The 17,835-nt window shown below is 46.5% G+C and overlaps 1 protein-coding gene across 1 annotated transcript; it reads right to left on the reverse strand.

Annotated features, from left to right (window-relative positions):
- Nucleotides 1–893: 893 nt before the first annotated feature.
- Nucleotides 894–10,089, reverse strand: LOC528815 (pregnancy-associated glycoprotein 2). The gene is made up of 9 exons (XM_002699308.5): nucleotides 10,037–10,089; nucleotides 8,711–8,861; nucleotides 7,772–7,889; nucleotides 7,554–7,672; nucleotides 6,160–6,359; nucleotides 5,177–5,293; nucleotides 3,142–3,286; nucleotides 2,956–3,054; nucleotides 894–1,440 (listed from the first exon to the last, which is right to left on the reverse strand). The coding sequence occupies exons 1-9, from the start codon at nucleotides 10,087–10,089 to the stop codon at nucleotides 1,288–1,290; spliced, it is 1,155 nt and encodes a 384-aa protein (XP_002699354.1). The 3' UTR covers nucleotides 894–1,287.
- Between the last annotated feature and the right edge of the window lie 7,746 nt (nucleotides 10,090–17,835).

Below are 17,835 nucleotides of genomic sequence, written 5' to 3' on the forward strand. Positions count from 1 at the left end.
TAAGTGCCCAGTAAATTTGTACTGAATGAATAGATGAGGAAGGAAAGAAAGAGACATTTCTTTTGCTGATGTATGTCTTGCCTGAGTAAAGGCCCATAGTATGCATTGTGTTGGGCTGTGTTTTCCACCTGATTCATTCATTCTTGCTCCTTTTCTCCTCCGGGCCTGCGTTCACCTCTGATTCTTGCTATACCCAGCCTAGACCTCTGTCTAGGGTCTCCAGGTAAGAACCTGTGATGCTTCCACTCCCAAAGTGCCAAACCATGGCAGCTCAAACCAAATGGTTTATACCTCTGCCCCTGGAGGAAGCCCATAAAGGATGAAGGCTCTCTGTACCCTGGATCACCCGTTATATGAGTGGCATCCTCCCCAGAAGCATTGGAAAGGGTGCTATATGCCAGGTGCTGTGGTAGGCCCACAGGATAGAGGGCTGATTTAGGAACCCACTACCAAGTCACAGAGATCAGTAAAGAGACCACCCCCAAAGAGGGAAGGGAAGGGGCGTGCTGGTCCCTGGAAGAGGGGGATGGCTCAGGAGTCCACATGGGCCTGCCACATGGGAAATGGAGCTGGAAAGGACACAGTGGACGTGGGTGGAAGAGAGCTGACAGCTGGGATGGGGGACAAAAGGGAACCATCTCAGTGCGAAACTCTTCAATCAGAGCCCCCCAAGAGCAGAAGGCCACTGCCAATATGCCTCTGAGTTGGAAGGAAGAGAATCTATTTTTATTACCCTTTAACATCCCTCTGAATGAGGAGGTGGTGGAGTTGGTGGGGTAGTCATAAACTCTCCCATGGTCTAGAACATCCCCCAGCCACTACATTTGTTGACATTTCTCTCTGATTTCAACGTCATGGTTCTGGAGTAAACTGGAAATCACATTGCCTGTGGGGGCAGGGCCAAATGACAGTATAAAGCCAATCACAAGACCCTATGCCCTCAGCAGGATGGTTGGTCCAGGGCTGGACACAAGATCTGAGGTAGACCAATCAGAGACCTCCAAGGTAAACTAATGTTTTCTGAACTTCTTTCCTTCCTGGTTAAATGCCCTAGAGATATAAAACCCTGGGACAAGATCCAGCCTGGTTATGATGCACCTCCCAGACCCAAAGAGAGGTACCCATTCATACCAACACCACTGAGATAAAATCCTTTATTCTTTACTGAGAATAGGGTTTTGCAGAGCAACAAACACAGTTCCTCAGCATTCCTGGGAAGGAGTGCCCTACATGTGAGTGAGTGTGTGCTTGGAGTGGGCCTGATTGATTTCTGTAGCAGCCCAGCATTTACACTGCGGGAGCCAGGCCAATTCTGTGGTTTCCTCGATCAAAAACCGAGAAATACCGCCTCAGGAAGGCGTCACCCAGTATCCAGGTCTCTGATTTGGTCACTTTCTCTGTGCCTCCTAGAAAAGCGCTGAAGCAGAGGTTGCAAGTACTCTGAGGGAGACAGAAATGCACACCAGTCAGCTTGAGCCCTTACATGCCACCCCCCTCAATATGCAGAGCTGGTAGGTTCTCCGTTTTATTTCCCTCCTTGGTAAGAAACAAGTGGCTTTCTCCACAGCTGCAGAAAAGGGCATACATCCAAGACTAAGAAGGGTCAATACCTGTGATTTTCCTGAGGGAAGGGAGTGGAAGAGGGGAGGATTGGGAGTATGGGATTATCAGATGCAAACTGATAAAGTGAGGATGGATAAACAATAAAGTCCTACTGTATAGCACAGGGAACTGTATTCAGTATCTCATAATAAATTGTCATGGGAAAGAATAGGAAAAGTGTATATATACACACATATATGTGTATGTGTGTGTGAAACTGAGTCATTTCTCTGTATGGCAAAAACTAACGTATCATTGCAAATCAACTATACTTCATTAAAAATTTTTTTAAAAGAACAAGAATGGTCTGTGGTTCCCCTTACACTGCTGTTTTCCTTCTGTCTTCTTTCCTTCTGACACTGGCTAGATGTTTTCTCTGCACAGAACGCCTTTTCTTCTCCCCTTTCCCCACAACCCTTTTCTTTTAAGACTGTGCTCAGGCCCTCTAGGAAGCCTTCCTGAGCCCACAATCACTATCCTTGGCCACTCCAGGCTGGGTCGGGTGACTTACCCTGGTGCTCCCCTAGTCTCTAGGCTTCATCACCCCTAATCTGTCCCTGTCCCACCTTTGCACAGCCCCTAGGGGTGCCATGTGCATGGAATCCAGTATAGAGTTGTCTCAACACAAGCAGGCTTCCTCATTCCTCCCTGAGCCTGATGGTTTAGAATTACTGCAATCCCCTCTCTTCCTCAAAGCCTTCTTTGAGCCCATCAGCCTGCTCTGAACTCCCGCAGGGAGCTGATGTGAAGCCTCCACCCTGTACCAGGGCTGAGCAGTCGCTGTGCACCCTTTATTCACCTTAGTATCCATCCTTCCCACAGAGGGGTCAGTACCCCAACTCACAGAGGAGGCCTTGGGGCTTAGCAAGGGGAAGTTGCAGCCAAGGATTAAGGCAATCATGTAATTTATCACCCCAATCTGGACACTTTCGAGATAGGAAGGGAGACTGCTAAACACTATGGTGGGACAGCACACTGGGACTGCCCTCAGCCAACCCACCTTGTCACACGGTCTATTTCAGGGGTTGCTAGAGCTGACTTTCCATGTTTCTACATCTGAGCTCTCTGGTTGAACTGAAGGTCTGTGAGGCCAGAGACCCTTAGTGTTCTCCTCTCCTGTAACTCCCACCATGCCAGCTAGTGTCTCTACATTTATTTCAGAAGGAGGGAGTGCCAGACTGCCCTTTACTCTCACGTGGTTGGTTTTGAGAGAGGCATTGGCCCAACCACAGGGCTCAGCAGCATCTGTAATGGTGTAACTGGGCCTGCAGAGGCCGCTGTCCTCTCGGCAGCAGCCCAAGGGTTCCTGCAAGTCCCAGATTTGAGAACTGGCCCCCAGGGTTGGCCCCTCACCGTCACGATGTAGTCTTCAGGGTGCATTGGGTAGTCAATGCCATTGATGGTGAAGATGATAGGAGGGATTGTAGTATGGACATGACATGAAATCAAGTACTGTAAGAGAAAGAGGGAGAGGGGTCAGCCCAGAAAATCCCTGTTGTATGGGCAGCCCTGCAGTGAACCTGTGGCATGATCCTTCACCTGGCAACCGTGGTAAGGCCTGGCGCGGACGAGTCTCTGAATGTTGGTGATCAGTCTTGTCGGGCCATGCACAAATGCGGTCCCGGTGTCCAGAATGGCCTGACATCTACTGGAACAACCAATCACCTTCCCATTCACGGAGATGCTGGGAGGCAGTGGAACAAAGCAGGCACCAGGGTCACTCTGAAGCCTCCCCCAGGAATGCCTCCTCTTTGACTATCTCCAGAACAGTCCTTCAGCTCTTGCCCTGACTCTGTTTCCCTTTGCTCTGCTCACATCACCTTCTTTGACTTCCTTTCAGTTCTTGGATGCACCAGGCTCTTCCTACCTCAGGTCGTGGGCTTGTGCTGGTGCCCTTCCTAGAAGATCCCCATCACCTCTGTATAGCTCATTTGTCCTCATCTTCCAGGTTCCATCTTAACTCTCCCATTCTGAAGGAAGTCTTCGCTCTGAACTAGATCAGGCTCTGGTCTTGCTCAGTCTCTGTGGACTCTTTCTCATGTCTAGCATGTACCAAAGTGGTAAATCACTATATATGTAAGTTGTTTCATGTATGTTTGCCGTACTAGATGTAGGTCAAATTGTATGCTCAGTGCCTCCCTCAAGAACCTGGCATTTGTGGAATAAATGAATTAAAAATTTCAACTGGATACAGAGACCTGTATCTGGCCAATAATGGGTCAACTCACACATTGAAGATAGAGGTTCCCCCGGATAGCAGATGCTCAGATTGTTGGTGGGGGAGACCAGACTGTCCTGAGAGTGAGTGTCTCCAGCACCACCCCTTTACCCAAATCAGACACTGAGGGCCCTGCCAGGCAATGCCTGAGTTAGTTCAGGGGACCTCCAAAGGGTACCCAAACTTTTTTCTGAGGATATCACCCAGAGTCCCATCATTATTGCCACTTGTTCTCATGCCTCTCCTGGATCCCAGCTTCCTTATTCTCTCAGCCCCTGCCCCACTGTGTGCCCAGGGTTGGGGGTGGGTAGGTGGTTTGTTTCTTTCTGTGAGTTGCTTTTAGGTCTCAAGAATGCAGACAAGGATTTCCCTAAACACTAATTCTAGTGGTTAGGAATTGCCCTTCCAAAGCAGGGGACGTGGGTTGTTGGGGAACTAAGATCTCATATACCACCAGGCAACTAAGCTCAAATAGCCCAAAAAGAGCCTGCGTGCTGCAACTGCTGAGCCCAAGGCCTGCAAACAGCGAGCTCAGGCACTTTAGAGCCAGCAGTCCACAACAGCTGAAGCCCTCGCACTGCAACTAGGGAAGCCTCCATACGCCACAGCTAGAGAAAGCCTGTGCTCTGGAAAATGCAGCCAAAATAAAAGACACAAGGGAGCCAACCTCCCTTGTGGAGGGCAGCCAACCTCTCTCCACAGCTAGGTAGCTTCTCCCTAAAGAGACTAGTTTTTCCAGGTTTGTCCAGGACTTTGTTTCTGAAAATGAAAATGAAAGTGAAAGTCGCTCAGTCGTGTCCAACTCTTTGCGACCCTATGGACTGTATAGTCCACGGCTAAACAGGCAATTTTGTGTACTGAGAATCCCCTCGGTCTCAGATAGCTACGGGCATCTTATCACAACCCTGTTCAGGCTGGTGAAATTCTCCTTCATCCTCTGTTCACTGCACATTAGGGTCCTCAAACCATGCTCCCTACCTCACACCATGGTAGGTACACCCCTCCCAGGGCTACACACATCTACCCGGACCCTGTTCAGGACCCTGGTCAGAGCCCTGGTCAGGAGGCCTGGGGCAATTATGGGTGGTGTGTGTATCTGTATTTCTGTGTCTGCTCATGTGCATCTGAATGTGTCTGTGTTTCTGTGTGTGTGTATCCGTGTGCCTGTGCATGTTTATATGTGTGCCTATATGTGTGTTTCTGTGTGTGTCAGTGTGGGTCTATATGTGTGTCTCTGTGGGTGGAGAATAACTGTGTGTGACTAAGTGTCTGTGCGTGCATTTGTGTGTGTCTGCCTGAGTCTGTGTGTACATGTGGTAACATCACTTGGGGTGGCCCTTAGAGAGAGAGGCTTACCGATCCACAGTTATCTGCCAGTAGAGAGATTTGGACACTGGTACCCAGTTGAGTTCTCCTTTGTAATAGGAATGGTCCACCCCACCAAGCATCACCACGCTGCCATTCTTCTCCTTGCTGGAGAAAGAAGGGGGAGTGTCATTGGAGAAGAGTAATGCCAGGCAATGACTGGCATTATCCACACAATGACTGTGCTTATCCACACATCAGAGGCGCTACTATTGTCCCCATTTTACAGATGCAAAAATTGAGACATGTAGGGACTGAGAACCTGACTAAGGTTGGTCATGGGCTAATCAGAGGCACAGAAGTGGTTAGAGCCTGGGCAGCTTGGCCAGGTTTTGACCACCCAGCCTTCTGAAGAGAGCCTGGTCCCCTCTAGTGCCATGGGTGCTCAAAGATACCATCAGAAGACTCCCTGCAGGAGGGATCTAGCTTACCCTTGTCTAAACTATCATTCTTCAAAAGAGCTCAGGCCAGGGGATGCTAAAGGTGTGGGTTCAGGCTCACCCAGGGTTGGATTCACTGGCCTGTGACCTGTGCCATCCATGGGGCCCACACTCACAGATCCCACATTTTTGTTTTTCACTGGTTCCTGCAAATTGTAGCTAGCCCTGGGCTCCCGGTGAAATGTTATGAGTGGGGAAACATTCCTGCCATCCCTCTCCTTTTTCCACATCAAATCTATCAGCAAATCCTGTTGCCTTTTTCTCCAACCCATTTCCTGACACCTTCCATTGCTCTCCCTCTTCCCTCCATCTCCCTGGACCAAGCTGCTGCCCTTGAGCCAATGAGCACGGCTCTGTTCCAATAAAACTTTATTTACAAAAAAACAGTGCTGGGGATAGGTGGGGCCCTAAGGACATAGTTCTCCTGGGCCAGACTATCAGGAAACCTCTGAATCAGGTGGTCTATAATTGTTTATGCAACTGCAAGTATCTTAAAACTAATCTAAAGAGAGGGCTTGTCCAGCTAAGACTTACTTGTTCAAGTAGAAGGCAAACACGGGCTCAGAAATGACTTTTTGTAGCATCAGGCTGTCAAAGACAGGGATGATCCTGGAGGTGGCGAGACTGGGGTAGCCCAAACCCAGGACTCCCTCAAAAGGTACAAACGGCAGGATCTTGCTAATCTGCCTGTAGGTCAGGGCAAAAGTCTGGTTCATGATGACAAGGTCCCCGATCTGTGGGAGAGGAGAGTGTTCCCACATAAAGTATTGTGAAGTGGGGCTGGGGAGGAGATACCATTAGCACTGCAGAGAAGAACTGAGGCCTGGCTGTGTCTTGGGTTGATCTCAGATAGTTAGACCAATCTGGGACAGGAACTTGGTTTCCATTGGTGTGGGGATGTGGATTTTAACAACATCTGCTTGTCCTGCAAACACTATCTAAGTGAGTCAAATTGGCCTCATGCCTCTGTACAGGTGGGGTAACCAAGACTCAGGACAAGACCAAATGGTTCCCACCTGAGGAAAAAGTGGGTAAAGAGCAGGGTAGTCTTCTCTTTGGCATCACTGTGATCTGATAACAGAAGTGGACTGAATTCATTGCAATGCATCATGGATTCTGCATCTGCCCAGGAAGACGTAAGCCCATTATAGAAGGTCACTGGCTAGGTTCTTATGAAAACTCTGCTTGGAAAACAGGCTTTGGGGGATGTGGGTGTATGTGTATGTGTGTAAGTGAGAGAGAGCAAGCTAGAGAGGGAAAATACTCAGGGACTTTGGTGGAAGCGGGCCATAGTTTTTATTTGACTCTCAGAGGCCCCCTAGAGTGAGAACCCTAACAGGCTCCTCCAATATGTGTGCCCACCTGCTTTCTCTGCCTGGATACCTGAAGCCCTCGGCTGCCCCTAGGGGCTCCAGATCAGTTTTATCCTCTCCCCAAATATCCAACACATGCTTGAATCCTGACTGACCAGCCCAGCTCCACCACCTACCACATGTGTGAACTTTGCAAGGCCCTTGCTTTCTGCACCTCAGTTCCCCTACCTGTATCATGAAAATAACAGAAGTACCTGCTGCATGGTGTTGTTGCAGGGTTAAATAACTATTACCATGAAAGTGCCCGGCACATTCTGAGAAGATAAAAGTGATGATCTTCCCCCATCTCTCCCTGCTCCCAGCAAAATAAACCTTGAGCTTCTCAAGGGCAAAGGAGCTGCAAGGCCACACCCCAAGCCGCTCTCTGGGTTAGCCACTCTGAGAGATTCTGTTAGCAAGGATGCTCTCTCCCTAGGGACAGGGTTATTTGGGATGGGCCTCAAATATCTAAGGGACTTTGGGGAGGATGGGTCCTGTCATCTAGCCCTGCATCTGTTTTATAAGCAGCAGTTGCTCCCAGGGCCGGTCCTGACTCTGCTTCTGTTTCCACTTTACCCGAACAATGTCACGGCCAAAAAACCCAGTGATGTCCCCAAGCTCATTGCAAAAGTGCATGTGACGGTCTGTCATCTGGAAGGTGGTAGACCCACGAGGGTTGAAGAGTCTGTGTTTACCTGCAGACACAAAAGATGAGGGTCGGTCATGTGCCAAGAACCAAGAAGGAAGTGCAAGGGGGAGTACAAGATGGGCAAGGGGAGGGAAATGGTACTCACTACAGCCTGGATCGTGGCAGAAGACAGAGGACACCCAGAGGTCAGAGGAGCCGGTGTCAAAGAGGACGCTGAACTGTTTAGGGGGTGTTCCAATGCTGATGTTTCCAAAGTAGAACATCTACAGGACCAAGCAGGGAAGGTTAGGGCAGGCCTGGCTGCAGTGTCCACCCCCGATTCTCAGATACTCCTACCCTCTGGGTGTTCCTTGTCTCCTGACATCATGTTATCATGTTCCAAACACCCCACATCACAGCCTCTGCTCAGACTGGAGCCTTCACTTTAGAAGCTTTCCAGTCTCCTCTTTGTATCCAGTATGAACACCTCCTTCTCCAGATGACCCTCCTAGGTCACCCCAGACCACTCACTCTAATCTCAGACCATGTCCAATCAACAGCATGCAGGTGACCCTTTCATTTGATGTGTGTTTACTCTTTGCCTCTCTCTTGCTCATTCTTGAAGAAGAGATGATACCTCTTTTTCAAATCAGTAATAGTAACTATAGTGTTAGATTTTTATGGCATCACATGCCATGGTGGCTCAGTAACTTTTTACCACTGTCCTTCTTGGATCCATGGAAGCTGAACATCCTCTTCCTAGGGTTTCACACTTGATTGATCTTCTGATCAGCCATGATTGAGCCTTCATCTGTAACTCAATGGCTCACTTCATTCAGAAAGAAAAATCTACTTAAACTAATATCTTTAGCACAGAACTGGGGGTTTAATGGTCACCTGGTCATTGCTGGGTCCAGTCACCACAGACCAAGAGTCGAGGATGAGAATGCCTTCTCCTCTGGGAGTGGGGTCCCTGTTCCCACAGTGTTTCTGCCTCCTGCAGGAGCCCCAACCCCAACATCCTACCTGGTACCTCCAGATGAGCCCCAGTGCTAGGCCAGAGCACCAGGGGTGCTGGGGAGCACCATCCTCCCAATATACTCACATCCTTTAAGTTCCTCAGGGGATGTGTAGAGAATTTCTGGTCATTAGCAGAATTCTGGGACAGGCTGTAAGCGTGTTCTTCCAGGAAACTGTTCATCAAGTTTTTTCCCTTGAGAGTTTTTTGCATGGTGCTCATCTTCATTAGCGGGATTCTTTCACAGAGCAATGAGGAAGAGAAAACAAAGAGGAGGCCGCAGTCAGATGTCCATGTTAGAGTATAACTGTCATACCTGGCATTGTAATGACACTGTGTATTTTCCAAGCATTTTTGTGAGTGTCGTGTTATTATCAAGATGCCATGGAAATACCATTGCAAAGACCTAGGTCTGAATACAGGTTCTGTCATGTAATCTTGGGTAAGGCATATGACCAGTAGAAGTCTCAGTTTCCTCATTGGTAAAAAGGTAGAATGTAATAATCCACACCCCCCATATAGAATGTTTTGTGTACTAACTGAAATTATATGATAGATATATCCATTATATAGATGGATATAATGTACTTGATATATAGGATGTCTCAACAGTGACAGTCATTAGCATTGTTGTGGCCATCCCAGTGTATCTTTCTCAAAAAAATCTCTTGAGAGGGAGGCAGAAGAGGGATCATTATCCTCTTTTCACAGGCTAGAAATCTTAAATGCAGGGAGTTTGTGACTTGACTGTGATCACACTGCTTCTTGGAAGTAAAACAGCTTAGAAATAATCTTGCTGATCTTCCTTCCTCCAGGGTTCAAGCAGAAGAGTGGGTTGAGAGAAGACACCAGGAGATGGAGAACAAATTAAGGAAGTTAAGAGGCTAGAGAAGGAAGGAAGAATCAAAATAGAAAAGAATAAAAGAAAAGAAAAAAACGCAGAGTTCTGCATGCACAGAGACATCCAAAGAGATGGAGAGATAAAAAAGAAAGATGCGGTGATGAAGAAACAGACACATATATGCACAAGTAGAGAGAAAGCAGAGAGAAGACTGAGAAGCAAATGCACGAGAAATGCTATTACGCAGGACCACACCTACAGTTGCACAGGTTGTCCACTGAACAATTCCAAGGAGTGCCATTTTCATCTAGGTCATGATGTGACTGAACCCCCCTAGTTGTTAAACCCTGAAGGCTTACCCTAAAACCCTTGCGCCCCACGGTGCCCATGGCAAGGTACTCATCAATAAGTGAGAATTGAACTTTAAGACTGCCAGGAAAAAATAAACAGAAAAGAAACAAGAAGGACTGTCAGGGATTGATTTCATTCCCTTCTAACCCTGATGAGTGGAAGCGGAAGACAAGAAAAATCCAAGGAAGAGAGATGATGCCACATACGATCTCTGTACTTACATGACTATGCACTCTGAGAGGGCCACCAGCCCAAGGATCCCAAGCAATTTCATGCTTCCCTCTTGGGTTCAAGCACTCAGAAAAGAGCAGGTTCTAAACAAGCAGTGGTGGTGATGATCACCTAGTTTTATATATTCTAATCTGTTGGAAGAGTCTCTATATGATAAGAAAAAAAAACCCTTGATAAAATCTTTAACTCCCTCAGTGTCTGTAAATTATGGGCTTGGAACATTCTCAGAATACAAGGGTTTTCACTGTGATCACTTCCTACGTGCTGGACTAAAAAACCAAATTGAGCTGCACAGACTAACTAGGAATATGGAGACTCTTGCCATCTGGAGAGAAAAAAGAATACTAAGATTTTGATAAAAATTAATTATAGGGGCTCTGCTAGACATTTGTGATCTGATGTGGTCTTCATAGCAGCTTCATGAGATGAGATGTGCATTACTGTCCTTATTTGGAGAGGAGATTGCAAGAGGGAAAGAGGTTATATGGCAAAGTGAAGAATTTTGGGGCAGTGCAATGACTTACAAGTGGCTTTAGGTGTGAGGCACAAGCACAGATCAGGGGCACCTTTGATGTCAGTCTGTGTCAAAGTTCTAGCCTGGAGCATTATTACAACTTCATGGTTTCAGTATTGGAAGTAATGTGATGTTGGCATTCACAAATACTTTATATCATCCAACAAACATATACGAAGGCTGGGGTCTAGATTCAGTTCAGTCAGTTCAGTCACTCAGCCACATCCAACTCTTTGAGACCCCAAAGACTGCACAACACCAGGCTTCTCTGTCCATCACCAACTCCTGGAGCTTGCTCAAACTCGGGTCCATCGAGTTGGTGATGTCATCCAACCATCTTATCCTCTGTCATCCTCTTCTTCTCCTGCCTTTGATCTTTCCCAGCATCAGGGTCTTTACAATGAGTCAGTTCTTCCCATCAGGTGGCCAAAGTATTGGAGCTTCAGCTTCAGCTTCAGCATCAGTCCTTCCAATGAATATTCAGGACTGATTTCCTTTAGGATGGACTGGTTGGATCTCCTTGCAGTCCAAGTGACTCTCAAGAGTCTTCTCCAATGCCACAGTTCAAAATCATCATCATTGTCACTGACATCATTGTTATTCAAACTGCAAGCAGGGATATGTGTGATATTTGGAGATTTTAATTTACTACCTGTGTGTCCTTGGGCAAGTTACTTACCCTATCTGCTCTTCATGTTCCCCATTTTTAAACAGGGGATAATAACCCAACTACCCCATGAGTTAATATGAGTAGGGTGCTTCTATTCATGGTAAATGCTATATCCATTTTATAAAAAGTTGTCAAGTGAAACAAACAAACAATGTGTGCGTTGGGAGTTAAGTTCTATTTGGGACAAACAAGCACTATAGCCTGGGAGACAACCTCTCATGTAGCTCTGAGGAACTGTGCTGAGGAGGTGAGTGTGTGGGGGAGGTCAGTGGCTATGTGATCTGTTGAAGTGGGTAAGCAGTCAAGCACACATTTTGGCAGAGGTTTAGTGTTTGTTATGAAGAATAAATGTCTAGATTAATGATTCTAGTGCTTTTCTAGATAGGAGAAGAAGAAAGAAGTAGGGTTCATAAAATCTGTTGAAAATATTTCTTTGAAGGCTCATTCTGTCAGTTTCACCAGAGCACAGAATACTGCATTCCTGACCTCCACCCTGAATTCTTTGCAGGATGTGTTGGAAGTCAGTGACATCTGTGTCTAATGACTGCATCCGGGGAGTGTCAGGTGGTGAGGAATAATGTGTAATTAGCAAAAGTAATCAGGTGTTTTGGATTCAAATTCATGCCTGTTCCACCTGCTGTATGTGAGGAACTTGTCTGGGCCTTGGGAGCTGCCTTGGGATCATGTCATGATGTGAGGGACCACCTGGTTCCATCTCTTGTTTTCAGATGAAGAATCAAGACCAAGAGAGCAGAAGGGGCTTGGCCAAGGTTGCTGTAGACCAAGGGAATTTCATGACAAGCCGGGGCCTGGAACTCAAGCAAGTTGGAGTTGGGGTATCAGTCCCTCAGGAGTTGTGTGATCTCAGTGTGAGGCTGTCCAGCTGTGGAATGAATCCTTGTGGGCCTCCAAGCCTGAGCTGGGTGAGTGGAGGCTTTCTGGACTCCAGCTGCTCTAGGAGCTGCTTTGGCACTGCTGCCTGGAGGAGAGGCAGTTTGCTCCATCTGACATGTAGCTGGCCCGAGGGCTTGAGCAGCTTCATTTGACCTCCTGGAATCTTATTACAGCTGATGCCAAGGTCAGCGGGGTCAAGTGTGAGGGGCTGCAGTGTGACACCAAAGGGGACCCAAACTTGAGTTGGAGCTTGGCCTGAGAAGTTTAGAAACAATCACACCAGTCCTTGCATCTTCCTGATAACAATGTGTCTGTGCGTAATGCTATGGGGAAATGCTCTCTGTTCGGCTGAAATGCATTCCTCTCCAGGGAGTGGCCTGTCCAGGTTCATCAGAAATGCTTTCCTCAAAAGAAAGACAGATTCACAGACTTCAAAAACAAATTTATTGTTTCTAAAGGGGAAAAGTAGAGATCAGTTGAGAGTTTGGAATTAACCTCATTTGCCATTTCCTTCTCCAGGGATCTTCCCAACCCAAGAATCGAACCAGTGTCTCTTAGTTCTCCTGCAATGCAGGCGGCTTCTTTACCACTAGCACCACCTGGGAAGCCCCAACATATACCCATTATTAAATAAAAAATGGGGCTTCCCTGGTGGCTTACACAGTAAAGAATTTGCCTGCAATGCGGGAGACCCAGGTTCAATCTCTGGGTGGGGAAGATCCCCTGGACAAAGAATGGCAACCCACTTCAGTATTCTTGTCTGGGAAATCCCATGGACAGAGGAGCCTGACAGGCTACCATGGACAGCCATGGACAGGAGCCTGAGAGGAACCTGACAGTCCATGGGGTCTCAAACAGTTGGACACAACTGAGCAAATAATGCACGCATGCACACACACACACACACACACACACACACACATACAATAAATAATCAACAAAGACCTACTGCATAGCACAAGGAACTATGCTCAATTTTCTGAAATAACCTATAAAGGAAAAGAATCTTTATGGATACAAGTATATGTACAACTGAATCACTTTATACCTGAAACTGAAAAAAATGATCATAACTCAACTATGCTGCTACTGCTACTAAGTCGCTTCAGTCGTGTCTGACTCCGTGCAACCCCATAGACGGCAACCCACCAGACTCCACCGTCCCTGGGATTCTCTAGGCAAGAACACTGGAGTGGGTTGCCATTTCCTTCTCCAATCCATGAAACTGGAAAGTGAAAGTGAAGTCGCTCTGTCGTGTCCAACTCTTAGTGAACCCATGGACTGCAGCCCACCAGCCTCCTCCGTCCATGGGGTTTTCCAGGAAAAAATACTGGAGTGGGGTGCCATCGCCTTCTCCCAACTATACTCCAATGTAAAATTAAAATTAAAAAAGAATGCTCTAGAAACCAGAAGGAGCTCTTTGTTTGTGGGATTCGGATATGATGCTGGAGCAGGCAAAGGGGGTGTAGAGCACCTTGATATGATCTGAGGTTGCATTTTCCAAGGCTTTGGTGTGCTTAGGTTCTAATATCAATTTTGATTTGTCTTTGGAGGATCTAACACAAGGGCCCATAGATACCAGGTGGCCATTGGTTGAAGGCTGACAGGTAGGTGCTGGTGGGAGTGTAGAAGCCCAGCTCCCCCACCTTGGGTTGGGGCACTTTTGAGGCACAGCGTAGGTTTCAGAGTTGCCTATGGGAACAGGTTGAAGCTTCCCTCTCCAAGACTTGCATGAAATGACACCCAGGGTTGTGTTAAAAGGATCAACTGTCCAGGGCTACCCAGAGTCGAGGGTGTTCTCAGTACACAGAACAGCCAGTTTAAAAACAAGGAAAGTCCAAAACAAACCAGGAAAACTGGTCTCCTGAGGAAGAAGCTACCCAGCAGTGGAGACAGGTTGACTGCAGTCTTGAGACCTCAAAGCAACTCCTAAAAGAAACATTCCCCTAACCATCGTTCCCCACCCCCTATCCTGGACACACAGTGGGGCAGGGACTAGGACTGAGAGAATCAGGAAGCTGGGATCCAGGAGTGGCCTGACAAGAAGGAACAATAATTGAAGGGATTCTGTGTGATAGCCTCAGAAAAAAGCTTACCTGTCCTTTAGAGTCCCAGGAACTAGCTCACGCTCCCCGTCCTGGGGCCTCAGTGTCTGAGCCAGGTGAGGGGACCATGCTGGGAGACACCCTCTCCCAGGGCAGCCTGTGTCTCCCCCACCACCATTCTGAGCATCTGCTGCCCCAGGGAACCTCCCTCCTCACTGTGTGGGTTGACCTATTATGGGTCACATGACAGACACAGGTCTCTGGGTGTCTCTCATTCATTCAATCAACAAACATACACTTGCATCCCCCGTGTGCTTGGCGCTTGAGGGAGGCACTGAGGATACAAACTCCCCTCACATCTAGTGAGGCAGACGTGCATGAAACGACTCACACACACGGTGAATTCTCACTTTGGTACATGCAAGGCGTAAGGAAGTACCTACAGAGAGTGAGCAAGACAGGAGCCTGAGCTAGTCCTGGGTGAAGACTTACCTGACAAAGTGACAATTATACTAGAACCTTGAAGATGAAGACAAAGTCTCTAGACAAAAGGTGGGGTCTTTTAGGAAGGACAACTATCCTTTGTCAAGGCCCTGAGGCACAAAGAAGCCTTGTACATTCAAGAATTGCAAGGAATTCAAAGAAGGAGATGTAACTAGAGCAAAGGAAAACAGAGCAAGAGCTGAAGGGCTGATCTGGAGATAGTCAGGGAGGGGGCAGTCGTGGGGGAGACTTCAGGTTGACCCTGGTGGGTTTTGTTTTGGTTTTAATATAAATTTATTTATTCTATTTGGAAGCTAATTACTTTACAATATTGTAGTGGTTTTCTCATACATTGACATGAGTACGCCATGGGTGTACATGTGTTCCCCATCCTGAACCCCACTCCTACCTAACTCCCCATCCCAACCCTCTGGGTCATCCCAGTGCACCAGCCCTGAGCATCCAGTATCATGCATCGAACCTGGACTGGAGATTCATTTCATATATGATATTATACATGTGTCAATGCCATTCTCCCAAATCATCCCACCCTTTCCCTCTCCCACAGAGCCCAAAAGACTGTTGTATACGTCTGTGTCTCTTTTGCTGTCTCACATACAGAGTTATCATTACCATTGTTCTAAATTCCATATATATGCATGAGTATACTGTTGCTGTCTAGGTTGGTCATAGCTTTTCTTCCAAGGAGCAAGCACCTTATAATTTCATGGCTGCAGCCACCATTTGCAGGGATTTTGGAGCCCTCCAAAACTGTCTTTCACTGTTTCCATTGTTTCCCCATCTATTTGCCATGAAGTGATGGACTGGATGCCATGATCTTAGTTTTTTGAATGTTGGGTTTTGAGCCAGCTTTTTCACTCTCCTCTTTCATTTTCATCAAGAGTCTCGAGTTCTTCTTGGTTTCTGCCATAAGGGTGGTGTCATCTGCATATCTGAGGTTATTGATATTTCTCCCGGCAATCTTGATTTCAGTTTGTGCTTCATCCACCCCAGCATTTCGCTTGATGTACTCTGCATAGAAGTTAAATAAGCAAGGTGACAATATGTATCCTTGACGTACTCCTTTCCCAATTTGAAACCAGTCCATTGTTCCATGTCCAGTCCTGTTAGAACTGGAGTCTAAGTTAGATGCTCGAAAGTCAAAGTCCAGTAAGACACAGTTGGCCCTTATCTTCAGGGAGTTAGCAGTTTAGAGGAGTTCTCCAAAACTTATGACCCCGTAGGCAAGAGAAATGATGGGAGGGCTGGGCAGGTGTCCTGCACAAAGGGCAGCACAGACCCTACCACTTAGGGCAGCCTCTCCTCAGCTCCAACCAGAGGATGCCATGCTGGAAAGCTGGCTAGTTGGCCAAGTTTCCAAAAGAAGTCAGAAGTCTGGACATTTATATAAAATCCCCTGATGTTAAATTTTAGTAAGGATTACTAAATTGGTTTTTTGTTTGTTTGTGTTTTTCAAAAACCGTAGTGTGAGCCAAACTATTGGAGCCAAGCTCCAACATCTGTGTGATGGATTCATTCACCTTGCAGGCTGTGCAGGTTTTTATTTATGGCTTCGAAGTAAGAATAGAGAGCAGACAGAGAGGGGATTCAATTCATGTCAGTTGACTGAAAAAGACACTGAATGCATCTCAACTATTTATTTTTCCATCCATTTGTGAAGAAAGATCACCAGGGCCATAGAAACCAACAAATGTATTGATGTTCATTGGCTGAGCATCTGATGTAATTCCCCAATAGGATCAATGCCTTCAAACATCTTGGCTGCCAAACCAAACCTGCAAAGAAGTCTTTTTGAAGTGTGCTATCTGTCAAAGAAGACTATGAAGACTTTTAGAGCTTCTTCTCAGCCTGAGGTGAACAGGGCTACCTATTAAGCTGTTATTCCAGCCAAAGTACATAGAGTGGAGTTTCAAGGCTCCTTCCAGGACTCCAAGGGCCTGGGTGCTGCTACATAAGATCCAGTCAGGCCTATCCCCTGGGTAGATCATCAGGAGACTTCATGGTCACCAGTTGTGTATAGATGGGACACTGGGCCTTATCTTTCATTTTGCACATTGTTAAAATTCTGTTTTGGTGGTTCAATCCCTAGGCAAGGTATTTGAAGCATCCTTTAGTAGTGCAATGTCAGTTTTAGGGATCTATCTCAAAGATACAGTGAAAAGAATGCAAAAAGCCAGATGTACAAGCTGTTAGAGGCAACATGGTTTGTAAATGCAAAAGATTAGAAACCTATCTGAAGTGACCAAGTGACCAAGACAGGGGAGTCTTGAATAAGGCAGAGGGCATCCAAACAACTGGAAATAATGCAAATGGAAGGAGGAGTGGAAGAGAGGGGGAGATCTTCAGGGCACCCTGTTTAGTTTTTAAAAAGAAGGACCAGAAGTCTGCCTATAGCTGCTGCTCTTGCACACACACACATATATTTTCTTTTTAAAAAATTATTTATTTATTTATTTATTTATTTGACTGCCTCTGGTCTGAGGGGTGGCACATGAAATATTCCTTGGATCATGCAGGATCTTTTTTGTTGTGATGCACAGACTCTCCAGCTGTAGTGGGTGAACTCAGTAGTTGCTCAGTGGCATGTGGAAACTTAATGCCCCAACTGGGAATCAAACCTGCATTCTCTGCCTTACAAGGTCGATTCTTAACCAGTGTACCACCAGGGAAGTCCCAATATATGTCTAGGGCACCAACTCATCATTCTGGCCACTGAGAAAGGGAAATAATCATCAATATTTATGCACTTTTTGTTTGCATGAGGAATATTCCACATAACTATCAGTATTTGATGAAAGTATGTTCTTTCAATTGAATAATTCCAGGAATTAAATTCAGAAGCATTCTGAATTTAGGAATTCAGGAAAGTGCTGTTTTGCAACAACGTCATGAAACAACGGATCTAGGTAGAAATCATCACTGGATGACTGGATGATAACACCATAAGATGAGAGGTCAAAGGGGAAGTTTACAATGGAACTATGTTTGGCAACATCAGCACCTGCAGATCAGTCTCTATCAAATAGCAGCAGCTATCAAAGCAGGACAGCTAGACATCATGAGTGTCTTGAAGGGGTGCCATAAAAAATCTGTGAAACTACATGTGAAATATTCCAATAATAAATTTGGGACTCATATCTAGATCTAACTAATTTTCAGGAA

This window comes from Bos taurus, chromosome 29 (assembly GCF_002263795.3).
Source record: "Bos taurus isolate L1 Dominette 01449 registration number 42190680 breed Hereford chromosome 29, ARS-UCD2.0, whole genome shotgun sequence".
NCBI lineage: Eukaryota > Metazoa > Chordata > Mammalia > Artiodactyla > Bovidae > Bos > Bos taurus.